Below are 27,462 nucleotides of genomic sequence, written 5' to 3' on the forward strand. Positions count from 1 at the left end.
TCAGGGATAATTTACAATAATGGTTGGCGAACTTGTTGCCAGACTACTTATGGCGCAGTTTACAAACTTGTAATGAAGGAATGAGGGATGATGTTCACTGTGATCCACTATGTGAGTGCGCTTTTAAGATAGACCACCACACCGGGAACAACCCTTTACGAACAGTGCGCGGGTTCTTTAACGTCTCAAAGAGAGTGCACGGTTCTATCATGAAAGGGGTTGATCAAAGAAATCCAACAGGGGTTCTATCCTATTTAAGGAGAGAAATAATGGATAAAAACGAAACAGCTTGCAAAGCAAGGACAAACGCAACTCAAAGTTCTTACTTGGACGTCTCGTAGGTTTCGTCTGTGTCTGAGTCCTGCCTCCAGCTTCTATAATTTTATTGAAAAATACATTAATTGCGAAAACAAATACAAAATAAATAAACGAGTTTCTTTGCGGACAATATAGACACGGCTGCGTTTTATCTTAACCCAAGGACTCTCGGAAAATAATGAGATCTTGGGGAAAGTTTTAAATCCTTTCAAGAAACTCGAAGTTCATGTCATATCAAGAACAAAATCAGTTGGCTGTACTTCGTGTTTTAAACTGCCCGCTTGGTTTACAAGCCCTGTTTGAAAAATAAATTGTAAAGACGAGGAATTGTGATTTAGTTAAAGTACCTCTAAGCGTTCCAAATACGAATATTAAATATACGGAAAACTATTAGATTTTCGCGGTATTATTATACCTTTATCCTTGTAAGCAAAGGTGTCTTAATACATTAGCAAGTAAAACACATCAACGATAAAATCGGACGATGTTTCGGACTCAATTTCAAAAAGCAAAGTCAATGACACCAAACAGCGATTTTCATCAATGATTTTTAGTTAACTTAGTTGTTTTTTTATCATTGTTTTTTAGCTGACCATGAATAATTTTATCATATACGAAAGAGCTTTCATTAGAGAGAGAACCCCAGAAAACAGATGCTTGTACCAAATGCCGCAAAAGTCAAAAAGGGATCCGGCGGAATACTTGGACACCCAAGCATCTGAATGAGCATATACAGTTATAGCAATATCGTATAATTATGATTATTAAAAACTGAATCATTGGATAATGCAGTTCTAGAGCTCTGATTGGCTTAGCCATCATGGTATATGAGCCATTATACCATGCTCTCCAAATAAGGTAACTGTACGCGTCTGCTCAAAATTAAAAACAAGCGGAAAATCGGTTGTTTTTACAAATAAAGTGGGAAGAATTCTCGATATTTTGTGGGCGTTTTTTATAAAACAATAATTCCACTCGCCCTTTTTTGATATGAGATGATTATAGCCAACTCATATCCAACGCGCACTCGTGGAGTAATTGTTAAAGAGAGAGTGTCGTATAATGGTTCCCCATACCTCTCTCTCCCCTTATTGAGAACTAGATTATAGGTTTACTAATTCTTATTACAAACCTGCGCATACTTTGTCCGTTATACGCTTCACAATAGTTGCTAGGCCCTTGAAGCTTACTTTGTAGGCATGTTGAGGGTCTTTTGCCGTAGTAAGAATTTCACTGAGAACAGCAGCAGGTCCCACGCCAACGCTGAAGACATCCACTCCTTTAGCAACTAACCTCTGTATTGGCCCAAGGACCCGGTCTGAAGACCTCCCCGCTGTTACCAAAATTAACGTTTTCTTGCCTTTACCAGCAGCAAAAATGCGTCTCAGTGCTAATTTCAGGGCCGTTCCTGTTCGTCTTGCGGTGCCGAATGGTTGAAGTAGTCCAAGGATCCTTTTTATTTTATTGCGACTGTTATACTGACCCAAAGTAAGCTTTACTTGAGGGCGGTTAGAGTTAACAACCAATCCAAGCCGAACGTTCTGAACGGAAATGGTGAAGGAGTCGACAATCTGTAGAAGGAATCTTCTTATAAAGGAAAATCCCCTTCGAACGACAGGAACGGTGTCAACAACCAAAACAAGATCCAGCTTTGCGTTGCAAACTGTATGTTAAGGCAACAGAAGAACATTTACTTTCAAATCCAACCTGTTTGAGTCAACTATATAGCAGTCCTTATAGACGCAAACAATCTCATGCCCCTTAAAAACTGTCTCATAAAGGGTTTTCATAATGGTTGTCATACTGATGGGAAGTAGAAACATTTCGTCAAATGCTAAATTAACACAGAAAAAGAATTATCAGTTGTTTGGTTAAAAAGTGTGTTGCCCGGACTGGTCACTTTCAACAACTATATAAACGAAGAACACGTAAGTCTGCTAGCTTCACCGTTTCTTAGCATGTCGAATGTATTTTGCTACGCGTTCTTTTTCTGTGTACATTCTCTCATTTTACAGGTTTGATGAACAAAAGCTTTTTCTAGAAAAAGAAATACGTTTGTAAAAAAGTGTTAAAATCGACTGTGTCTCTCACTAATAATTTCCAGTTAATGGCTGTTTTTCCTTACCAACTAGCTGTGTATTTTGCATGTACCTTTACTAGGCGATGTTGTGGCTCTAGGTCTCGCAGTCGCAGCTGTTGGTCCGATAGGTGTGGTGGGAACAGGTTTCGTCGGAACAGCTGTTGGGACCTTCGGTTTACAGGGACCTCCGGGCTTTGGACCTCCCGGCCCCCCAGGACCACCCGGTCCTCCTGGTCCTCCTGGACCTCCAGGGCCACCAGGTTTCCCAGGTGGAGCTGTTGTAGGCCCTCCTGGACCGCCAGGCTTTCCTAAAACGCGTCAAAAAGGTTTGTATTTTTTAACTCGTCCCCTTTTCGCTCTTAGGATGGGCTGGGAATTGCTCTTGTCGCGCTCGTTTGCTGAAGCAAGGTTAACAATATGAACAGGCGATCTGGCGTAAACATGGCCACTACTGCGACGTTTAGTTGTCTCAAATATTTAACAATTATTCCTCGAGCCCGAATGGGCTCTGAGTCAATAGCCCATGAGGCCGAAGGTCGAATGGGCTATTGAGTCAGAGCCCATTCGGGCTCGAGCAATAATTGTTTTAGTAAAATCCAACTAGTTGGCTAGTTAAAGCTAGACTTTAATCCTTCTTTGCCGTCAAAAAAGCCAGCGATTATACTTGCTATAACATATAGCCTAGTAGTAGCTCAACCAATCGGAACGCAGCATTGATAATAGACCACTAGTTGCATTTTACTAATACTTGATAACCTTAACGAAAATTACAAGTATGTGATGGTAACTTCAGCAAAGGTGGGGCACAAGAAAAACATATAAAATTAGCCCTCCGTCGGGCTGGAGCTGAGGAAAAAAGTTTGGGTTAGAAGATGGCGTTCCCGCGAATGGCAAGGAGGCTGAAATCATAGTGCATGCAGACTAAATAGGGACAGTTATCCCGCCTATTTTAATCTGATTGGAGTCTCCAAGGAGATATGTCATTTTCAGCCCCACCCAAACAACTGAGAAATGAAATGCGAATAGCCAGGAAAATGACTCGATATTATCTGTGTTGCATATAATGTTTGTTTTATGAAATTCCACAAATTCTCGACGCTCGTCGGTCATTGTTTAATCTATGTTATTCTAGATTTGCTAATTTCGCAACAAAAATACCTTTTCTCACCTGGTTTCGGCCTCGTAGGTGTTGTTTTCACTCCCGGTTTGGCGGTTGTTGGTTTGGTAGAAGGCCCCTGGGGTGCTGGGGTTGTTGGTCCCCCTGGTCCACCCGGACCTCCTGGTCCCCCAGGGCCACCTAATTTTAGAAACAATCAAGATAAGAAGATGATGTATAGGGTATGATAAACGCTGTAAAAGACGTTCAGCCATAATATTGATAACGTTTTAGCGTATCCTGATGAGGAGAAGCCAGAAGTGCAACATAACGTTTTTAAACGAAGTGGTTCACCTCTTATCCATACATCTCTTTCAGAGATGCGGATTTGGACTTGTTTATAAAGCCTTCCTCTTTCCCTAGATTATTCCTGAAATTCAACTTTGCGAGGTAATACGCACAAGAAGACACCTTTCTTTGTAAACTTAAGGCCACTTTAACATCCGTTTTTGATGAAGAAGTGTGTTGAAATTTGGGATTGTTACTTAAATTTCACTAGAATTTTCTGGCAGCCATTCTCTGAATATGGACGAAAATGTCACGGCCTTTGATGAACAGGAATGTAATAGAAACAATTTCGCTTAACATATTTGTATAACATCAATGTTTTACAGCTGTAAGCAATAAGTGAAGAGACCCTTAAAGTTCCCCTACCTGGTCCGCCAGGTCCACCCGGTCCGCCCGGTCCTCCAAGACCCCCTGGCCCTCCAGGTCCCCCGGGACCTCCTGGGCCTCCTGGACCATTAGGGCCTCCAGGACCACCAGGGCCTCCTGGTCCACCAGGAGTACCGGGGGAATTAGTCGGTTTAGTTGGTTTGGTTGGCACACCAGGTTTAGCAGTTGTTGGTCCACCAGGACCCCCGGGTCCACCCGGGCCGCCTGGTCCACCTGGTCCTCCGGGTCCTCCAGGTCCCCCTGGTCCGCCGGGAGAACCGGGTGCATTTTTCGTTGGTGTCGTTGGTCTGGGAGGTACACCTGGTTTTGGTGTTGTTGGACCACCGGGACCTCCAGGCCCTCCTGGACCACTTGGTCCACCTGTGTTTTTAAGCAATGAACGATTATGAGATCTTTTAATCATAAATCAGACTAGACATTAAGTGACCTCTAAACTTCTACCGTTACTTAATAATATTAAACTAAATTCCCTAATATATTTCTACGACCACGTAATTCTTCAAATTCTTCTTTTGTTTGACAAGACACCCCTTCGGAGTCAGTTTCTTCAAATCCTTTTTTTTAAAAGCTGAGTCTGAAAAACTTGAGAAAGCTTTTCCTTGATTGTTGTTTTCAGCTGCCTCTTAGACCTTTTCTAGCAAACTATAAATAAGATTTGGAAACAGAGTGCCTATGTTACTCACCCTAAAAAATGGGGAGACGCTAGCCATGACAAGCCAAGAAAACGATCTAACAATGTTCAATGCAAGTTCGTTACTGTACGCCCGTTGAAATTGTATTACTGCTCAACGATTTTTGTATATGTCAGTAAACTTTGTATTCTCTTGACTTAACTTCAGAAAGATGATTTTTTGTAGTACGCATTTCACATATTTCAAATCTATGCAGCATTACACAATTCTATAATCTTTTTACGGCCAGCTTTATTTGGCGTGCAATTCAAACAAATTCACAAACCTGGTCCGCCAGGACCATTTGGACCACCAGGCCCTCCAGGACCACCTGGACCGCCCGGACTTCCTGGCTTGCGAGTTGTCGGCTTCTTTGTGGGCACTCCTGGCGCGGGCGTTTTGGGACCCCCTGGTCCACCAGGTCCACCTGGACCTCCTGGTCCTCCTGCTCCCCCAGGGCCTCCCGGACCACCAGGACCGCCGGGTGTACCTGGAGGCTTTGTTGGCTTCGTAGGTTTTGTCATTGGAGGTTTTGTTGTTGGAGGACCCCCAGGGCCTCCTGGTCCTCCGGGCCCATTAGGACCACCGGGTGTACCCGGAGGTTTAGTTGGCTTCGTAGGTTTTGTCGTTGGAGGACCGCCAGGACCACCCGGTCCTCCAGGACCACCAGGACCTCCTGGACCTATAATAAATTGACATTAAATTCCATTTACTTCTGCGAACATAGTTTGTCCGTTTTTGTTTTCGCTTCAGATACCATCAATCTTTAATTTTGAATTGATTAGAAATAAGATGCTATTTTACTAATGGCTCAAGGGCGCTCCCTGACAAAAGTCAGTGGTTAAAACAAATTTCATTGTAACCGTTTTTTAATTCTCCGCCCATTCCAATGTTACTCTACTGTTTCATATACGACCATCGTTTAACGGGAGGAAATGAATGATCAACTCAGTTAACCGCCCCTTTAACAAATGCTATATTCTATGCTATTAACTCCTTCTGTATAACCGTACATACCAGCTCAAATTAATAACATCTTAATCCGGAGAGCTGGTTCGATATATTTTCGGACCTTCCAAATTTAAAAAACACGTCATAAACTACTTTTTCGGCAGACTAATGCCAACAACAACAGAAAGCAAACCGAAACAGCGATTATCGCTTAAGTAAAAGAGTTATAAGTCTCGATTCCCAAATTTCCGGCTATAAGGACACTAAATCCACCAGTGAGAGACCTAAACCCACGTAAGGTTAAAGGAAAAAGAGGTCATGAAAATTGTTCAAGTAAAGGCAATAAATGAAAGTTATAAAGGAACAAATCTGTGTTGCAATTAAGCGTTAATAATGATGATGATGATAATGCTAATGGTATTAATGATGCTAATGATAATGATAACAATAATAATAATAATAAAGAAAAAGGAGCAAACCTGCAGGGCCACCAGGGCCTCCAGGGCCGCTTGGACCACCAGGTCCTCCAGGACCCCCTGGTCCTCCCGGACCATTGGGTTTTCCAGGTGGGTACCGAGTTGGCGTTGTTCTCTTCTCTGGCGCTCTCGGCGATTTCGTTGTTGGTCCTCCTGGGCCACCGGGACCTCCTGGACCACCAGGGCCTCCTGGTCCCCCTGGTCCTCCCGGTCCACCAGGACCGCCGGGACCCCCTGGTCCTCCAGGTCCACCAGGGCCACCTGGACCTTTGGGGCCTCCTGGACCGCCTGGTGATCCTGGCGTTTTCGTTGGTGTGGTGGGTGCTGTCTTTTCTCCTGGACGTGGTGTGGCTGGTCCACCTGGCCCTCCCGGTCCTCCCGGTCCTGCTGGCCCTCCTGGACCTCCAGGACCCCCTGGTCCACCAGGACCACCTGGCCCTGCCGGACCTCCGGGAAGTCCTGGTTTCTTGCTTGGCTTAGTAGGCTTGGTTGTTTTTCCAGGGACAGGTGTGGTGGGTCCACCAGGGCCACCAGGTCCTCCTGGCCCTCCAGGACCACCTGGTCCAGCTGGGCCACCGGGTCCTCCGGGTCCTCCAGGGCCTCCGGGACCTCCTGGTGTCCCTGGAGCCTTTTCAGTGGGTTTCGTGGGTCTAGTAGATACACCTATGATAACAAAATTTTGACAGTTCTTTGTTTTATGACCTACAGCATGTTGCGGATGAAAGCTATTAGGTACTGGTAAACACAGATATGACCTAAAGCCCCGTGCAAACGGACGCAACGTTGTTGGCAATTAAATCCCAGCATTGTTGGATGTTACATGTAGCCTCCGTTTGCACTCCCTGTTGCGTGTTGTTGTGAGTTGTTGCGACCGTTTGCACGTAGCTTCAAAGCATGTGGGGGGGGGGGGGGGGGCGCTCTAACGATTACTGCAAACAGTCTGCATGCTCAGACGAAAAGATAGTATTTTTACTGGCTACTGACAGTCCTGATTAGACTTATCATTGAAAGCGAATCAAGATTTGTCATTATTTTTTACCATGGTGTACTCTATGTTATCTTCTTTCTTTGGTTGGAAGTTTACACACATCTTGTAAATTGCACGCATAATAAATACTTTATTTGTTATGTTAGTTACAATTGGCAGCCTTTACGACGACGGAAAAAAAAAACATCAAAAAAGCAAATCAACCAAAATAACAACTTTGCATGTGCATCACACTTTTTTTGCACTTCGTCGATGTTCACCGCACAACTGCGACGTTAAACTTTCCTTTTGAATGACCGAACATTACCATTAGTTTTTGCCCGTTTCTGCAATTATTCTTTCTCTGTATCGCATTGTGTCTAACTACTAGCGTACACATGTCGAAACTACGAAAAATGCACAAACTGGCAGGAAGAACGTGTAAGAACTTAAAGTTGGTAGTCTCTTGGTGTTGCGGACGGCTGCGATCACTAAATGACGTAATACAGAAGATTAAAAATGCAGTGAACAATACCCACATTACGAGACACCCAATCTAAGCGCAAAACTTTATTATGCATATCTTCTAGGAGATATATAACTCAACTGTACCTGGTCTTTTAGTTGTCGGTCCACCAGGTCCGCCTGGACCTCCAGGACCAGCTGGGCCCCCTGGGCCTCCCGGACCTCCAGGTCCCCCTGGCCCATTGGGTGTCCCTGGACGCTTTGTAGGCTTTCCGGGCTTGGTAGTTGTCTTGGGTCCGCCGGGTCCTCCTGGCCCGCCTGGACCTCCTGGTCCTCCTGGTCCCGCGGGTCCCCCTGGCCCACCCGGTCCTTTAGGGCCTCCCGGTCCACCGGGGCCCCCTGGGCCTCCTGGACCACCTGGTTTACCTATGAAAGAAAATCAACAAGGATTAGAAAAAGAATATGACAGAAAGTACTACAAAATAGGACATTGAACTGCGTGGTTTTCAGGCTCCGTTTACACGGGTGCAGACACATTTTGAACGACAAAAACGCCATTCACGTAAACGTGTAATGGGGAACCGCGAAACCGTGTAAGTTTATGAACGGCAAACTATGCAAGTTTTTGACCTGATCAGAAGTGGGTCAAAATTTTTGACTGGTAGGGTTCCACTCTTACGCGGACTCGTGCAAACACCTAAACCCTGCAAGTTTTTGCACAGTTTGCGCGGTAAAAACTTACAGCCTAGTTACGCGCCTTTCAGTTTGATAAAGAAAGCCATTCCAATGCTGACTCCGGCAAAATTTTTACGGCTTCGTGTAAACAGTAATGTAACAGGATTTGGACGGTTCCGTGTAAACGGGTCGCACAGGTAAGAAATTGGTCTGTTCAAAAATTTTTCCGGACCCATGTAAACGGGGTCTACAGGTGATACTAAACGAGACGATTCGCAACGACGATTTTTAGCGCAACACAGCGTTGCAACACTGTTTCAAATGGCTACAACATTGTTCCAACATTGCAACGCTGTGTTGCGCTAAAAATCGTCGTTGTGAATCGTGCCGTGTAACATCACCTTAAGAGATAAAGAACGCTGGCGATGTACAGATTTTCCACTAACATAATATGATTATTTATGTAAAAAATTGAGAGATGTCTATAAATTTAGCTCATACCTGGAGGCTGCTTTGTTGGTTTTGTTCTTTTTGTTGGTTTACCAGACTTTGGTGTTGTTGGTCCACCTGGGCCTCCGGGACCACCTGGTCCCCCCGGTCCTCCAGGACCGCCGGGGCCTCCTGGTCCACCAGGACCTCCTGGTCCGCCTGGGCCTCCTGGACCTCCAGGGGATCCGGGTCCTCCTGGCGTTCCTGGTTTTTTCGTTGGTTTCGTTGCTAAAAGGAGGATAATTGAGACCTTTCAGTTTTTCATCCAAGGACCTGATCTTACCTAATACTTACTTTTCTTGCTGAAATTGACATTAAGCTTTTGAAGAAAAGGACAGTTAAAATATGCTTAACCGATGGCAGGTAGGTCTGCAGGGTAAATGCATTTTAAAAAAATTTTGTTTGTTCTCTAGGAAAAAATAGAGAAAACTTTAATTTCAAAATGAACTTACCCAGTACGGAAGCCTTTAGGAAAGGAGGACAATTTGAGTAAACTTGAGGTACAAAAATTGCAGTGTGTAAGTGTTTCAGTCTCTTGACTCAAAGTCAGATACGAAATAGTAACGTTGGTTTCGTTTAAGCTCCTTATGAATCTTTTCGTCAACTTTAACCAAAAGCCAGCAAAATGTGAGCGCAAAAATGCAAGAACCCAATAAGGAGAAAAGAATTACACGGTGCAAACCTGGTTTTGTTGGTCCCACAGGTTTTGTTGGTTTGCAGACACATGGTTGAAGTGAAGACACAGAAAGACGGCCACCAGCACCTAGGTCAAGGCATGTGAGAAAATCAATTCATTCACAACATTTAAACTTTGACTTCATTTAAACAAAAATTATATTTCAAAACTTTGTCCGAAAAAGAGAGCAAGAACTGTGATTGGTTTTTTAGGTTATTCCTAGTTAATATTGCTTTGCACATCTTTACCGCTCATGATTTCACGCGTGATTAGCGCGCGCACATTTAAACATGGAAGTTTTTGCCTTGCGACTGCAGATCATCAAAGAGAAAAATCTTCATTTTCACTCAAACGAGTATGGTAACCTACCATTTTTTCCTCTTCTTTGAAAATGAGCAATAACTTTCTTTCTCTAAGCATGCACTTGTGAATATAATCCTACGGGTATTTTAAGGAATTATTGCGTATATTTAAGTTGCGGATGGTGCTAAACTAGTATGGGGACACCCCAATTTCATTTCAAAATTTAATTTTCTATGACATAAACAGCCAATTATTAAAGGTTGACAAATCTCACTGCTGCCTCTATTTCAGAAGAATGACCTTAGCATATTAGAAAAAGGTACGTCTCATCTCCCTCTACCTCCCATCCGAACCATTGACGTTAAAGGAGCTGTGTCACGAAATTCAGCCAAATTAGGAAATTACAAAATGCCCGTTAAATTAAGAGAAACATAAAAATAACCGCTTAAAACTTTAAAGGAAGGTTAAAATAACATAACAGAAACAACAGATGTCACGGATGGGCAAAACTGAAGAAGATTGAAACGGATTGAAATTAGGGCTTTTGAAAACTGTTCAGCCCAACAGTTTTTCAAAGTTGATCTCTGCTGCTTGCAACTTCAAAAATAATGCTCAGGAGACATATTTGATTGTCGGATCTCTGATTTTGTCATTTACATGTAATTTCTTTGCTTACTTTAAGTTCAATAGCGATTGAGGGCGATTAATTGGCAAAATTAAACAAAATGAACTGGACTGCCGTGACACAGCCCCTTTAATACACAAGCACGAGAAATACACAGAGATAGCGATTTTCATGAGCTAATGTCTTAAACAAAAGTGTTGTCTGAGAATATATCACAGCTACTTACTTAAGCAAATTGCTTTCTTTAGATCGTTGGTAATGTACTGCAGCTGCTTAAAATCAGACGTAAAGACGTGGGTCTTGTCTGGATCAGTTGCCATAGAATCAAGCTCCTTTGCGTTAAAGTACCTTCCCACTCCTACTGAGAAGATCGTGATACCGCGGGCTCTTAATCGCTTAGATATGGCATGCACGTCATCGATGGAGCCACCGTCAGTAATAACCACGATCACTTTCGAGGCTCGTGACCGCCTACTTATTCTAAACAGTCGCCTGTATGCACTCCTTAAGGCACGACCGGTTCTTGCTCCAGTCCTTGGGTAATAAATTGGACCGTTGAGAGCGGAAAATAGCCGAGTATTGCTCTGGTATCTGTCAAGGAAGATGAAAATTTTGTCACTAGTGTTCCGTTATAGAACGTGGAATTTGCTGAGATTAGTATCATTCAAACTTGATGCTTGCTGTATAAATATAGCACAAGTTAGTAAACAAAAGACTTCTGCTTTAAGTGTACAGCTACGGAGCCCTTCATGGTCTTCTCCAACGTAAAGCAGGGTGATCTGTTTGCCCTAGTAAAGTACCAGTTATTAACATTTATATCACACCTTGTTTATTATGAATAATGGCACCTTGAAATCGTCATTCTTCAACCTAACAGCCGATATACAAAGCCTGCTCAGAAGCAGCGCACTCATCGTTTAGTCTGTCTTTGCATCTAACAGAGATTCGAAGAGACAGGCTAGGGGAATTTTCCTTCTCTCATCTGGACCCAAGCATTTAAAATGAATAATCTTAAAGTATGTCTGCCTCTTAGTTCCCCCCCCCTCCCCTCTGATATCAATAGGGAGCTTAAGCAACGACGACGGCGACGTCAACGCGCACGGCAAAAAAGCAACGCTTTTTTGTACATTTCTTTGCCGTCACTGCACGACTACGACGTGAAACTGCCTAATTTCACGTTTTGTGGAGAACGTGGACACAACACAACGACTTTGTTTTTATTTTCCTGAACTTCGATACAGTCTATTAGATTTCAACTCCAGAAAAAAATTGGCAACACTTGACGAAATGAACGAGATGGAATAAGCGCGATAAAGTTTGAAGCAGCGTCAATACAACTTTTAAGTGACGTTTTCGTAGCCGTAGCCGTCGTTATTGCTGAAGCTCCCTAATCTTTTACATCTGTTATCTCTGCTCCAAAATCATTCCCCAAGCTCTTCCTTTAGATATAACTGAATGAGCCTCATCTATCACACCAAATGAGTAAGTCGCTTTCAGACCCCGCCCCCCCCCCCCCCCCCCACCAAAAAAAAAAAATTATTATTTTAGCTCCTGAGAATGGAGGCTGTGGGAAAATCAACGTTGTCGTATTCGTTTTTTCAAGAGGAACTTTTTAACAAATGAAATAAATTTGAGCCACTTAATACGCATGCCCACCTGCGAAAACCAAAGATGGTTTTTGGTCTTGTTCCGTAAACAACTAAAGACACTCGAGTGTTGGTTCGGGAGATCGCGAAGCCCATCGTGAGACCTCGGACAAAGTTGATTACTCTTCGGAAGTTACCGACACCATATCTTTCAACACTTGAAGATCCGTCCACCAGGAAAGCCAGGTCGATTTTAGCACTACAAGCTGTCGGGGTAAGAGAAATAAACGGCGATTAATTCATTAATACATTACGACTGACACTTTCTAACATTTTAACTTAGAGACTACACAGAAATCGTAGTTTTAAAAGAATCGTCGCTAAAAGACAATTCAGGGCAACATCAATCCTTTTGCCCAGTTTTATGATAATGTTGGCTGATAAATGTATTTCTCAATAAGATTATATGAAAGGTGTATCAGACTCACGATGGCTTATTGGTGTGTGTACCAACTTACAACAGAAATTTTCTCTTACCTTGAGCTTTTGTTGGTTTTGCTGCGGAGAGAAAAATTAATATAAGTTATAAAGTTTGCAAGGAACTTGGTTCAATGTTAGATAACTGCCAACAAATGGCTCAATAGGATCGGCCGATTGCACCGTGTTACAATTCATTGATAAATAATGAAAGAACAAAGCAAAAAATTTAATTACATTCGGTAATGACCAGTCTCATGTACTTCGTTCTTTCCCCTAATCCTCAGGGGTAAGTGTAAATTGAAATATATCGAAATTGTTGCACTGTTTCCCAAAACACGGTCGATGTATTTATTAACTCATCCCGTATTCACTTTTTCAAAGCCAATTGTTTAAATTCATTATTTATTTGTCAGACTCCTCAAAAGTATTTTTTTCTCCATCGGTCTACTTTACATCTTCGTTTTTTTCGAGTACTTCAACATTGCGTTATTTTATTTTCTGCGCCCTCTTTTATCCGTTTTGTTTCTCAGCATTACTTACGGCAAGGTGGACACATTCCAGGCAGCACTTGAGGTGAAACAGCAAACGACTGGTCAGCAGGATTATCAATTCTGTTTTCTTGCTTCATGGAGTCGTCATTAAAACGTCCCTTCTCCTTGTCATCATCATCGTCATTATCATTTTCATCCTCATCTCTTGTATCGTTGCTGTCGTCATCTTCATCGTCGTCTTCATCATCTAAATCGTCGTCTTCGTCGTCTACGTCTTCGTCGATGTTTCCGTCCTGACGGGTCCCCTGTTTTTCCGACCCTTCTTTTTCGGCCTTTTCATCAGCTTCTTTTTCCTGTTCTACGGCCTCTTTTTCGATTTCATCTTTATAGTCGTGCGGTTTAGAAGAATCGTCTTCGTTTTGTTGTGATGTGTCTTTTGCAGCATTTTTGGGAAGATAGTTTTCTGGCAACTTTCCGTCGGCATTTTTCTCAGGTTGTTGTACAGCAGAAGAATACTGTTCATTGGAGGCACTAGCAGAATCACCTTTCTCTGGAAACACACCTTTACCATCGCTATCTTCAGAAAAACCGCCGTAAAACTGTTTTTCATTTTCTCTTACGTTATACCCTGCGTAACTCTGATCAGTTCCGTTATACTCCGCTTGGTCATCGACACCTGAAATAATCTGTTTTATTTGCGGTGAGGCGTCTTCTTGATTTTGCTTAGTTTTCTCTCCATCTTCAAAAGAGATCCTTCTGGTTGCTGCCTTTACTGCGGTCGGCCGCGCTTTAATCGGCGCAGTATCGGTTCGGTCTTTAGTAGATGGTGCATTATTGGAGACAGCATACTGTGGTGGTGTTGGCACAATTGGAGACTGAAAGCTGAGGAGAACAGGAGGCTTGTAGCTGGAGTATCCGGGATAATTACCGTATCCTTGGAAACCGTTATACCCACCATAGTTTGAACCACATGGTGGTTTACCTGAAATAGAAAAAGAGTAAAATTGATATCAGTTTCTTTCGCCTTTCCATTGCTCGCCCGCTTGCACTTACTGAAATTCTGGCACAGACTAGCGTATCATAGGAACCACTTAAAATAGAGGTCAGGAAAAAGAAGAGAACACCCTGAGGAGTAAATCTCTGCCAGTCTGTCAATGGTGTTATGCGCGCCCAGGCGACTTATCAGAGACCTTTTTGATTCTGGTAAATTCAAAATTTGAGCATCCCAAGTCATGTTCGCAATCAGGAAAGCAATCGCGCGTAGCTGTTAGGCGGAAAAGGAACATGTCCTGTTAAGATTCATTAACTGACTCACCTGGGCATACCATACTTGGTGGACAACATTGCTGGCTAGAATAGCCATAAGGTCGTGGGGCTCCCCAAGCTATGATAAAAATAAGATAGCAATAAAAATTTTATTACGAATATAGGCACGACCAAGAACATTACTTCTGTTTAAATTTGGGTAATATTTACGCATTGTGCAATGACTGTGTGTAGCATGCAATTCGCGTGAACTTAAGCTGGTGCTGTATGGGTGAATACGTGCGTACAATCTTCGTTTGTTCCATTATTCTTTAAGTTAAGAAGATATAGGGGATTAATTGTGTCAGCTTGTCCCTCAGCATAAAAGCGAAGCTCAGTTCATTCAAGTCGAGTTGACGAAGTTTATCCCCCATATCCTAAATTTAGACAACGTTCACAAGGCACCACAAAACGTATAATGATCCGAAGTGAACTTCATTAGTTTAGGTGTTGCGTTCACACGGAATCATCTTAACCGTACGAAAATTTAGACGCCTAAACGTTCAAAGTTCCGTGTGAACAGAGCGAAAATATTGAACGTCCCGTGTGAACCAAGTGTCCGGTCAAATTGTTCAGTGAGATGAAAATTCGTCTGATGCCGTGTGAACGTCGGCTTAGTCACATTGGTATGATCGTAGAGCATTTTCTATTCAAATACAAAAAAAGCAGTCAGACCAATTCCTTGCATAACAAGTTATGTGTCTTATATACCTAAGTTTTGCCTCTTCACTGGCTGTTCATCTTCTTCATTATCGGTAAGGAAATGTTCTTCTGATAACTTTTCACTTCCGTCTGCCTGTTCACCTGTTTCCTTGATTTTCTCGGCCTCTTGCTCAATTCCAGTTTCTTTCTTTTTGTTTTCTTGCATTGCGTTCATCACCTCACTTGCACGGCTGGCGTGTTGTGAAGAAGAAGACTGTCCCTTTTTGTCATCTACGATATCACTACTTTTCTCTACGTCGTCTAACATGGTCGTTCTATTACCTTTATATCCCCCGACTCTTATAATCTCAGTGTCCCTATCATTTCCGTTTTTCCAGTCGCTAGTATCATACGTGTTGTTCTCCGCGTTGGTGGCGTTTGTTTCTAACAAAGTGTACCATTCACTTGAGTTGAGATTTCCCTCAGGGACGTGACTTAATGAATCATCTGTGGTATTACCATTATCTTCACTATTATCTTCTGTACCTCTTTTTTGACGAGTATTAGCTACATAGTAATACTCCGTCGATTGTTCGGCATTAGCGTCATTGACATCGACATCTCTTTTCTCTCGGAATGATGGTTTCCCTCTCGGGAGCATGTCCGTTGAGAGGTCAGTTCTCAAGTCAGCATGCGTATACCATTCTTGAGTGATACTGTGGTCTGCTAGAAGAAGCAACAGTGTGCTTCTAAGCAGTAAGGGAACTAGCATCTCAAACCTGAAAAGAAATATAACATCGGTTAAGTTCTATTAAAATATACCACTCCCTTATTTGGCCTGAATGGGTATTTGCCATCGAACAAGGTATGGTTTCCGGGGTCTCCAGTCTTTAAAAGGATAAAACAAATTTCATTTCTTGGCACCCTTAACAGGGTGAACAGGGCGTGAACCAATCTCGCACCCAGAGACTTCTGGCTTTTTGGTCAGCGTGGCAAAAGCTAGAAGACTCCGGGTACGAGATTGGGCGTGAGCTTACGCAAAGCGCAAACTACATGTGTGATACAAGCCTGCGTAGGAAGCGTTTCCGTGCGGTTTCGGAGAAAATAACGAGGAACGAGAGTCAAAGACCGCGCATTTCTCGCGCGGCTAAAACCGAAAATCTCGTTCCTCAGTCTTTCTTTTCTCCGAAACTAAACGGAAACATAATTCTAATGGACAAAACAATCAGTTTGTAGGCGTAATGAGCTGGAGTAGGGTCACCAAAAAAAAAGGTTATTTAACTTTAAAAGGGTAATGAAATGAATGGATTTCGTCTTAAACAGAATCAGACTTTGCGGGCATCGGTGGCACACCCCCACTTAAACTTACCGTAAGAGCCCTAGCCAAAAAATACACCGTAACTTTTTCATTCAAGATACTTTATGCTTAAATTTTTTAAAGAATTCTACCTTTAACCATATCATATTTATTTTATCGAGTGGAGCATAATATTGCCTTCACTACTGAAAAAATTCAACCGTGTTAACACACTAACAAGGTTTGGAAGCATTACAAATTTCAAAGAAACCCAGATTAAAGAGAACCAAGTCTTTCTCTCGGAAATACAAGACTATTAATAAAACAAAACCCGGTGGCAAGAATAACAACAGTGCGAGCCAACAAAAAAACCTAAGTTCTAACTTCTCTCCGATAAGTGATCATCTATATAACTGCTTTTCCGGTTGTTGAAAATAGCAAAGTTCACGGGACAGTACAATACCATATATCTAAGCATAGTTAGTAGATATGACGAAAGACATTCTTAGATTTAGGAGAAAAATCTCGTCTTTCAGTTGCCACCCACTGGTTTGTCCTAACACAAAAGACAATACACTTATTGTCTAGTGAAAGAGCCATCGAATATAGGTTAAACAGCAGTAGGTTCTTATTTTCATAAGGTTGTGGACGCCTGGATTTGGGTCAAGTTTATGTTGTTGACTTAACACAGTCGTGTTAACTCAATCCTGATTTAAGAGTTAGAGATAACACATTTTAACATCCACCTAAATAAGGCAATCAACTCCACAATTTATTTTTACTTGCAAAAGAATGTTTCCAGGAGCCCCAAATGAATACGATTGTCATATACGTAAATAAAGAGTTGAGCAAAGAAATTTGAAAGGTTTTCATTTTTTACTGCGATCAACAGAAAATTTCCACCAACTGCAACAAAATCCCTTTTTTCAATTGTTTCACTTCATAATAAAAGGATATTTCAGTCGTTATGTCTATTGGTACAATGACTTGGTCTATGAATGGCACAACTCACCTTGCAGCTTACATTAATACATTTCGCAGGACATTTTCCAGAAAAGGAGTCTTCAATTAAATGCAATAATATGATTTTATAAGAACGCGACTAAAAAATTCATGTCTTATCATTTTTATCTCATTATTCACCTGTACCAATCAGGTCTGTTTAAAACGTTTCTGTCAAACAAAAAAACTATTGCTTATATTTTAGAAATATGTGTCATCACTTATGGTAATGTTATTAAAAATGAAGTGTGTCATAGATACTTTTCACTCCCCAAAATGAATTTTTTAATCCTATATTTTTTACCGGTGCGATCATAGATATCAAAACAGACTGATTATAAAAGCGGGGAAAGTCAAAAGGTGAAACCCTTGAAGGCACAATTTTTTCACTCAGCGGTCACTAATATCGTCAGTTGTTACGAGGTGGTTTATATTGTACACTGTAGAAGGTCAAGGCCAAATACAGTTAATTATAACAAAAAAAACTGAATTTGTCAGAGCTTTAAAAACAATTTTAATTAAGTTAAATTCATTCGATATCAACTGGTCTCTCTCCTTAACTTCCGCCCAAACGTTTCACAAGGGTTTTGGCAGGTATATACATTTTTGGTTTGTAAAAATAACGGATTTGTTTTAGCTGACCCTTTAACTACAAGCATGATAAAATACATGGTCCTGAAAATGACCTTATGCATTTCTTTACAAGTGATCTTTTGAAATCCAAAAATTCAAAAGAGTTAATTAGTTTGGAAGGGCACCAATCATTTAACGTTTGTCTTAACTGATGATACGACGAAGAAAAACGCTTTGAAACTTACACAGGTGACATCCCAGCACCAGCACACTAACATAAATATTCTCTTTGAATTCTAGTAAATTCTGCTACAGGTAATACAGTCGAACCTCCATATGTGCGACCACCTCCGGTAATCGACCACCTCCCATAAGTGACCGCCTATCCAAAACTCCAAACTTTTGCCACCCAAATTACTATACTCGGAACCACTCGTAAACGACCACCTTTCGTAAGGGAACACTTCCCATAAGTGACCACCGACCTGAAACAACAAAAATTTCCAGCTCAAATTACTATACTCGGAACATCTCGTAAATGACCACCTCTCATAATTGACCACCTATTCAAAACACTAAACATTTTCCACCTCAAATTACCATACTCGGAACATCTCGTAAACGACCACATTTCGTAACCGACCACCTACCATAAATGACCACCCATTCAAAAAACCAAAAATTTCCAACTCAAATTACCATACTCGGAACATCTCGTAAACGACCACATTTCGTAAGCGACCACCTCCCATAAGTGACCACCTATTCAAAACACCAAACACTTTCCACTCAAATTACCATACTCGGAACATCTCGTAAACGACCACCTCCCATAAGTGACCACCGAACCAAAACACCAAAATTTCCAACTCAAATTACCATACTCGGAACATCTCGTAAACGACCACCCCCCATAAGTGACCACCTATTCAAGACACCAAACTTTTCCCACTTAAAGTACTCTACTCGGAAGCTATCACTCGTAAGCGACCGCGTCAACTTTTTGTTGACAAAGTTTTAAAAAAATTTGCATTGTTGTTAACCTCTTGTAATAGACAACTTGACGCATGGTCTCTAGATCTTCCCTGTATGTACTGTGCTAATCAGAGTACTGCAAGTAGTAAAAAAGTGCACATGTCATATGTCGGAAAAGACTCCCTGTGGTTCGATTCTTGTAAGCCACCACCTTCTTGAAGTGACCACTGACTCTTCATATTTTGGGTGGTCGCTTACAGGAGGTACAACTGTAGTCTTAAACAACAAAGTTAAGAAAATGGTAGTTGGTAGATGATGGAAAACGGAAGAACTATTTGAATTGTGTCACTCGATGTCCATTACATATTAAAGGTAAAATTGAAATGTCAGCGGGCAGCCTCGTTCCCAGTCGTCTTCGGCGATTTCGGATGTGACGTCACCTGTCAAGCTTGGCGGGAAGGTCAGCACTCGTTAACATCCGTCGAAAGGCCCTTGGACACCTTATGATTTTTACAAAAGGTAGAACTGTTTTCTGCTTTTATATCACACTTAAATGATATTTCAAGCTGGAAATCATTTATGAAAGTGCAAGTCTCTTCGATTTAAAAGGAAAAAAAAATGATGTGAAGGGCAAGAGGATTCGACCCTATGTCCTAAATTGCCATTACACCACACAACCATCCACTAACCACTAGACCACTGGGGATTTGTTGGATGGTAGGGAAATAATTAAAGTACACTTAGCATCAACCCCAACCCAACAAAAGAACCTAACCCGTTTCGAAACAGTGCTTAACCCTAATAAGTAAAGGAAGTGCTTAACCCTAATTAGTAAAGGCAGAGCTTAACCCTAATCTGTAAAACGCAGTGGTTAACCGGCTAACCCAAAACGATAGGGAATACTACTTTGTGTAAACTTCATAGGGTGTCCAAGGGCCTTTCGACAGATGTTAAAAAGTGCTGACCTGGCGGGAAAGTTCGCCGAGGACTCGCGCTATCGCACTCGGTTCCAAGCCTCCTCTGGAAACTCGGATAGCGCGAACTGGCCTGGGTACGAGGCTGGTCAGCGGGACCTTGTCTCAGACAAACGGCTAAATGGTTCAGTTTAATTAATAACTGAATTCTCGAGTAAACAACTCAAAATTCCTTTTGTGTTAGCTGCCGTGCAATTGCTTTTCACGTTGGAGAGAGGCCCCTTTCAAGAAAACGGAGCAGGGACCATCACAGTGTGGTTTGATGAGCATTATTAGTTATTACAATAAATTTGCCGTTGTACAACAATATAAAATAATATTGGACAAATGACGTCACGCTAAAGGCAGCGACTCAGCTATCTCTGAAAATGGCCGGAAAATTTCAAGCGTTTAGCGACTTAATAACCGAATTGTTGAAAATTTTGCTGTTTGTTTTGTAGACGTTTTTACTACATAACGTGTGCGCGTGATTTCAATCTCATTTCAATACTACATTCAATTATACTGTTGGCATAAGATAGGGATTATGACAATAGCTGTCAAACGTAGAAAAGTGTGCTCATGTTACTTTTCGAGATAGGGATTTTCTACTAGGAGCGTTTTAGCATGGTTGTGTTCTACAACAGTGAGACTGAATTGTGAGCAAACGGGAGAAATTATATCGTAAAACATTGTGAGTTATCTAATTTCCGAAAAAACTAAAAGTCTTTATTAGGGACCACCAGAGGGTGTCTAGAAAACGACGACCTAGAAAACGAAGACATACGACCTAGAAAACGACGACCTAGAAAACGACGACCTAGAAAACAACGACCTAGAAAACGACGACCTAGAAAACAACGACCTAGAAAACAACGACCTAGAAAACGACGACCTAGAAAACGACGACCTAGAAAACAACGACCTGGAAAACGACGACCTAGAAAACGACGACCTAGAAAACAACGACCTAGAAAACGACGACCTAGAAAACGACGACCTAGAAAACGACGACCTAGAAAACGACGACCTAGAAAACGACGACCTAGAAAACTACGACCTAGAAAACGACGACCTAAAAAAAACCGCGGGGAGTGGGGGGCGCTTGATAGAAGTGTGCGAAATGCCCCATCCCCGGACAAAACCATAATAGCATATTCATAGCAAATCTCAGTGTAATCTTATCAAACGTGCCAACACCCACGCAAATCGCTCATAGCCGCTAGTTACCCGGGGCTGGTTATAAGTAATGCTAAGGTCAAAAGGTCTAATTTGCACGTGCAGCACACTTTTTTGCACATCGTAGTACGTGAAGACGATTCTCTCAGAACCAAAATTTCTTGGATGTATTTTGGACACTTTCCATTCACGCAAAACTTAAGAAACTTTGGAAACAGCGGCAATTGGTACAGTATTTCCCGGAAAAGTTCCCAGACTTCCGGAAACGTTTCCGAAAGGCGAACCATTCAACCAGAAATTTTAGACATTCGGGAGCAAATTTGAATGCGGAAAGAAAACTTCCCGATGATAATTTTCGAAAATTTGCGTATATATTGCGAAAATGCTGTTCCATACGGTACTGCATGGAAGTTGCCGAAAATTTAAACCAGACGTTTTGATTGAATGGAATGGCCCCGCATGCAAAGGTAACCAAATTTGTTACCAATTGTGCTCCCTTTAAGCGAGCGCGTGAGAGCTCCACTAAAAAAGTTTCTCAAGTCAAATTTTCCTTTAGTATGGTCAATGAAGTCATGATTCAACCTGACTGGCTACTGGAAGCAAAAGCTTTGCTTTGACCTATTTATTATCCTGATATCAATTTAAACAAATTTCCATCAAATCTAAATTACCTAAATAATATACACTGCTTCACTGGCGCGTCGTTTATAGCGGTAAGTTCAAGCCCACATAAATCAAACAGGAAATAAATCAGACGTGCCGTTTTTGTGTTCACAGCTCAATACCGTAAACAAACAGTTTATATTTTGAAAATAAAGAAAGAAGGGCTTCAACATTTTCCAGTACCTTTCCATACATGAAACGGCAGCATACCGGTAACGAGAATTGTGAAATATTATGTGGGACACAATGAAGGTTGACAGGTTGACATGTCATCAGATTTGAACTGTATTTAAACTGTAAGATTTGAATCGTATCATCCTAGGAGTTTCTCTTTCCTCACAGGTCCGATAGCGTGGTATATATAAAAATATGCAGTGAGATCTCCGGTAGAACTTTTGAATTGTTCAGAAATAAATTATTACATCATGTGAAATAGAGACAACGCCGCAAAGCAAAATTAAAAATTTCACTTCGGTTCATCTTTAATTCTTCCATCACTTTCACGCAATGCACAATGCAATGTCCAAGACAAAACAATAGCTCCTGCGACGACACTAGGCACTCTGTAACTGCTGTTTAAAAATGCGAGAGACGGTTTTATAAACCGCGTTATGAAAATAACGCAAGAACAATAGATGTAAGTATCTCGCGGGGTACATGTAAGGAAGGTTACGTTAATGAATAAATCAATCGAGCTTTTCCGCCTAAACGTGAAAATTTCCCAAATTTTGACTTTTAGAAATACTTCTTTCCCCAAACCTCTTTTTATTAACACACTCCAGGATCGCTCATGAAACTAACCCGTTATACTTTTAATAAGTAAACACCAAGAGAGGTTATCCTCTCTCGGTAAACACTTTATTGTCCACCACCCCAGCCAGTTCTAGAGGGGGAGGGTGTTTCCTTAGGAACTGGTTAGCTCAAATGACCACCAAGCTTTAATAATTATTCGATCTAAAAGAAATACATTTATAAATTGGCAATCAGAACAAACACAAATCGTCTTAATCTAGTAGCTAAATTCAGAAAACTTCAATGTTAACTTACTTCTGTGGCGGGTCGTTACAACCATCGCACTTTACAGGTTAGCAAATTCTTTTAACAGATTCTTTAGGTAAGCGGATTTATAGACAGACTGTAAATTATTTTCTTTCTCACTTCGATTCTACTGAAAAACTGGTTTGAAACACAATAAGCTAATACAATTCTTGTCATCAAATAAATCTATCCAAGAACAAACAGGTAACGTTTGTTTGATAAAAGAAACAGAGGGGAGATCTCTTGTACCTTGCATTTCCATTTCCACCGTTTAATTCCTTGGCTTCATACCCTTAGCCGGTACAAATAATATTTACTATTCTTCTAAAATTTTCCTTCTTCGCCCACCTCTCACCCCTTCATAATTCCCTCCTATCGTCCTCTTATTTCCCGCCCTCTGTACCCCTCTAACCCCTTAATCCTTCGAGCTACCCTATCACTGTCGTCGTTTTCTAGGTCGTCGTTTTCTAGGTCGTTGTTTTCTAGGTCGTCGTTTTCTAGGTCGTCGTTTTCTAGGTCGTTGTTTTCTAGGTCGTCGTTTTCTAGGTCGTCGTTTTCTAGGTCGTCGTTTTCTAGGTCGTTGATTTCTAGGTCGTCGTTTTCTAGGTCGTAGGTCTTCGTTTTTTAGGTCGTCGTTTTCTAGACACCCACCACCAGAAGAGTTCACAACGACGTGAACCCCTATGAAATGTACTGATTAAGAAGGGAGTCCATTTGCACTCTGAAATCGTTGACTTGCATAACCACTATCTGAGAGGTCATTAGAAGCTGAACAAGTATGTGCGATAAGATGGGGTTGGGAAACCAACTCTTTTACACAAAATAACACCTTGATACTATTAACAGCTGACAGGGAACCCCCGTGACGAAACGAACAAAAGGTGATAAAAAGGAAATCGGTAAAGAAGTGAAGTCAGAAACAGTGTGATAATGAAATACACAAAGATTCAATTAACTTAATCAGCACATTAAAGGTACTCACACTTCATCATCCATCAACAAAAAGCATCTAATAGGTTGTCAACATCAGCTACTGCTCGATTTTCTTCAAATCCTTGATCAGGATGTGCTGGTCCTTCAGTGCACTCTGCCATTGCTAGTATCGTCCAGTCTACTGACTCAATAGGTGAGGAAGAAATCCATAATTATTGGTTGACTGAAAGTTGAAAAGGGAAAGTATTTAGGAGAGTGATACTCAGTAGGGCTTTCTGGTCATAGGTGGAGAGTCTTTGTTTTTTTATAACCTTTAACTGAGAAATCTCTTATTTCAATGGCCTCTGGAAACCAGTGGAAACATACCTGCTATTGTATTTCTAGCCGAATTTTTGAAAACATGCCTCAAGACGGCCCAGAATATTCGCACAGGAACCTGGTGATAGCCAGGTTTCTGGTCAATGAGGTGAGAATAAACATAGCGGGCTTGCTGTCCTGGTTGGTCTCATTGTTAACCTCAGTCCCCAAGCTAACTCGCCATGGGTTGGGAAGAGGCCTCCATGTCAATCCCTAGGGGGGAGGGTGCTGCCAAAGCGTGTTACTGTCCATTAGTCTTGCTCTGGGAGAGTCAGTGGACTCGTCATGTCTGCCTTAAGTTTGTCATGTCAGATTCTTTTAATGTTTGAAGCCCATTGACCAATGAAAGAATTCCCCTCAAGCACGTGCTATGCTGGGGGGTGGAGGGGGAAGTAGGGGGGTGATGTGGCCTTGAATTCTCTGCTTTCAACTTGCGTAAGTCTCAAGCACCCTCTTTCATGTAGAGCCTTCCAGGAGCTGGAGTGTATGGCCAAGCCGAGAGTGTCTTTTTGATGGACTTGAGCCTCGAGGAGCCAGCTGGTGCAGTTTTCATCAATCCGGCTAGATTAGGTTTTGGGACATTGTTTGCGGTTCATTCTTCGGGGGGGGGGGGGATGAGATCTGTACTCCCTATAATAGCCTACATGGGGAGGCTCTGCCCAAAAGGGGTACCTTTTCCAGGCTTCAGGAAAATGAAAGGGTGGGGATTTCACTGATTGAAATTTATGAAAAAAAATTAGTGGCACAAAAAATCAGCAAACTAAAAAGTGTGTGAGAACCTGAAAAAGTGAGAAGTGGACAAAAACAAGACAGAAAAAAGGAGAGGAGTAAATACGTTCCTAAAAAAAGGAGAGATGAAGCATATGCCTCTTTAAATTAAAGCAACACTATGGGTGGTACTGTCTCAAAAAGAAAACATTTTTGACTACAACAATTTACACATCAGTGTAATAATTATTAAATGAACTTGTTTGGTGTTGGTCTATAATGAAAACTACCCCTATGGGACCTAGAAAAAGATGAATGTGACCACTTTATGAAGATGAATGCTCAAAGAGGTCAGTTTTGAGACTTTATAAATGCAGGTCACTACATAAAAGGTAGCACATCCACTTAATACAAGATTGAATGCCTTTAGGATGAAGAAAACCAGTCTCTGTCACTAGCACACCATGGTAAACAGGCATAGGTGGCAGTAGCAGGGGGTCCCCCCACTTTTGTAGAATGTTAAATAACTTTCGTTTATTTTACCACGGTCAACTCATTAGGACTTAAAAACACTATTTTGGAAAGTTCAAGTAAATGTCGACTCCTCTGTTTAAAACAAGAAACAACATAATATAACCGGTTGGATTGAAACATCTCATTTTTTATCCACACTCCCTCCCCCCACCCCATATCATTCTACTTGTTAAGAACATCTTATACATCTTATTTAAATTCTGCAAAGTACCTAACTATATTAGCATCAAAAAGTTTAAAATCCCAAAAGTCAGTGTGATGACAAGTGATGACAAGCGAAAGAACTTGTCACAGTACTTGCACTTGTGTGGTTTTACTCCTGAATGTATAAGTTCATGCAGATTGCGATCTGATGACAAGCGAAAAAACCTGTCACAATAATTGCATTTATGAGGCTTCACTCCCGTGTGAATTACTTCATGTTGATTCCTGGTTGATGACCTATTAAAGCACTTATCACAATACCTACACTTGTAGGGTTTCTCTCCATTGTGAATCAGTTCATGTTGTCTACAAACGGCTTCCTTGGCAAAGTGCCTATCACAGTAACTACACTTAAACGGTCTCACCTCGTTGTCACAGGTGGCTTGTTGTGTTAATATATCAATTTGTCTTGGCTTGTTGATGTTTTCATCTTCCTCTGTTTCCATCCTAAATCTGGCAAATTACAAATAATAATTGATATCTTGGGGTAGTCCTTGCCTTTATCTCCTTTAAAAAAAGTTCCCATTAGTTTTAAAATGAGAAATGAAATACAATGTAGTTACCCAAAAGTTTAAGCATAAAACAAATACTACTTGTCTTTTGCCTCATACAACAATATATTAACCCAGCACCCTCATGATTTACACCTCATTCAATCTCCTAAAGACCAGATTTCTTTGCTAAGTACTCACACATTTACTTAAAATTATGGTTTTGACAATGTACAAATTCAGGGGAAAAAATTACCCAATAGACCTTTTTCACAATTATTGCCATCTTTACATACACTTTTTAGGATTGATAGAATAAAAGTATAATGTCAAAATACCAGCAATCACTGTCAAGTTTGTTTATTCTCTCAAAATAGGACAATTATTTACTATAATTTTAGTCACACACGTACAAAGTTTACAGTTTGAGTTTTGACAAGTTTTACTGCTTGCTGTGAGGATATCTAGTAACAGTAGCTACTACATCGAAAAAAAAGTGACAATGAGCACTTTCACCCATAATTTGCCATAACTGTCTTTAAAATATAATGTTCTTCATTAATCACTTTCTGTTGTATAGAATAAACAAACTTAACCACGATTTCTTGAATTGGCAGATTTTTTCAGTTGTCTGCCCACTGTGAAACCACATGACATCGCTTTTAGTCCCATCAGTCCTAAAGTGAATGCAAAGATGGCAGGTAGGGTGAATAAGGTCTATTGCTAAGAAGGCTGTATGTCTGTTTTGTTTTGTTTTGTTTTGTTTTTTCATGACAAATCACAAAAGCCTACATGAATGTTACATGTAGGCAACTGCTATTTTTATTTTCATGTGAAAATGTGAAAAACAGAACTTAAGACTGTTTTAAAGTATTTGTGCTCAAAAGTAAGAATAATTACGCCAAATGGTGGTTCAAGAACAGTAGTGGTATCAAAGCCAGACACACTTCCCACTGTGATTTGTTATGAAAATTTTGACGACTGCGGGACAGTACAGGGCCCGCTTCCTAAAACGCTGATTAACTCTAATCCAGGATTAAAATTTTGTTGCACTTTTTGTATTTACTTTCCTATTCATTGCTTAGAGTAACGATTTGTGTTATCATTACTGTATCTTAGAGTAAAGACTCAACAGTATTTTGAAAGCTTGCGTTACATGTTGTTGGAAGAGAAAACCCTGCTTAAGATTTGGCTTAATCTGGGGGTTAACCTTAATCATCTTTCGAGGAACTGGGCCCAGATGTACATTTTAAAGTTGCTGGGTATTCTGAGGTTTAGCCTTAAGCTTTAGGAATGAGCTTAGTTCAAGTAGCCTGCGTGCAGTTGTCTCCTTTTTCCTTTGTTGCTCTCGGAAAAGGGACGACAACAAAGAAAATATGACAACACTCTGCACATAGGCTAAATTCAAAGAAAAGTAGTTTAAAATGCTATTATAATTTTTGAGGAGGCAGATAGTTACCTTTATATAGAATTTGTATAGAAGATCTGGAAATTCCCTGAAGCGATAATATAGAATAAACAACT

At 41.2% G+C, this 27,462-nt stretch overlaps 2 protein-coding genes and 1 pseudogene across 2 annotated transcripts; 1 reads left to right on the forward strand and 2 right to left on the reverse strand.

The window, feature by feature from the left end:
- Positions 1 to 1,442: 1,442 nt before the first annotated feature.
- Positions 1,443 to 2,120, reverse strand: LOC140953183 (cartilage matrix protein-like; annotated as a pseudogene).
- Positions 2,121 to 4,079: 1,959 nt separating this feature from the next.
- On the forward strand, positions 4,080 to 5,596 carry LOC140953184 (uncharacterized). Its single transcript, XM_073402684.1, has 3 exons — positions 4,080 to 4,116; positions 4,176 to 4,601; positions 5,151 to 5,596. Exons 1-3 carry the CDS (start codon positions 4,080 to 4,082, stop codon positions 5,594 to 5,596), a joined length of 909 nt encoding a protein of 302 aa, XP_073258785.1.
- Positions 5,597 to 5,695: 99 nt separating this feature from the next.
- Positions 5,696 to 25,893, reverse strand: LOC140953185 (uncharacterized). Its single transcript, XM_073402685.1, has 12 exons — positions 25,709 to 25,893; positions 15,101 to 15,810; positions 14,400 to 14,468; positions 13,134 to 14,066; positions 12,651 to 12,671; positions 12,184 to 12,379; positions 10,754 to 11,118; positions 9,606 to 9,686; positions 8,936 to 9,151; positions 7,907 to 8,185; positions 6,331 to 6,990; positions 5,696 to 5,724 (listed from the first exon to the last, which is right to left on the reverse strand). The coding sequence occupies exons 1-12, from the start codon at positions 25,891 to 25,893 to the stop codon at positions 5,696 to 5,698; spliced, it is 3,744 nt and encodes a 1,247-aa protein (XP_073258786.1).
- Between the last annotated feature and the right edge of the window lie 1,569 nt (positions 25,894 to 27,462).

The sequence above is a fragment of the Porites lutea genome, chromosome 11 (genome assembly GCF_958299795.1).
Source record: "Porites lutea chromosome 11, jaPorLute2.1, whole genome shotgun sequence".
Taxonomy (NCBI): Eukaryota; Metazoa; Cnidaria; class Anthozoa; order Scleractinia; family Poritidae; genus Porites; species Porites lutea.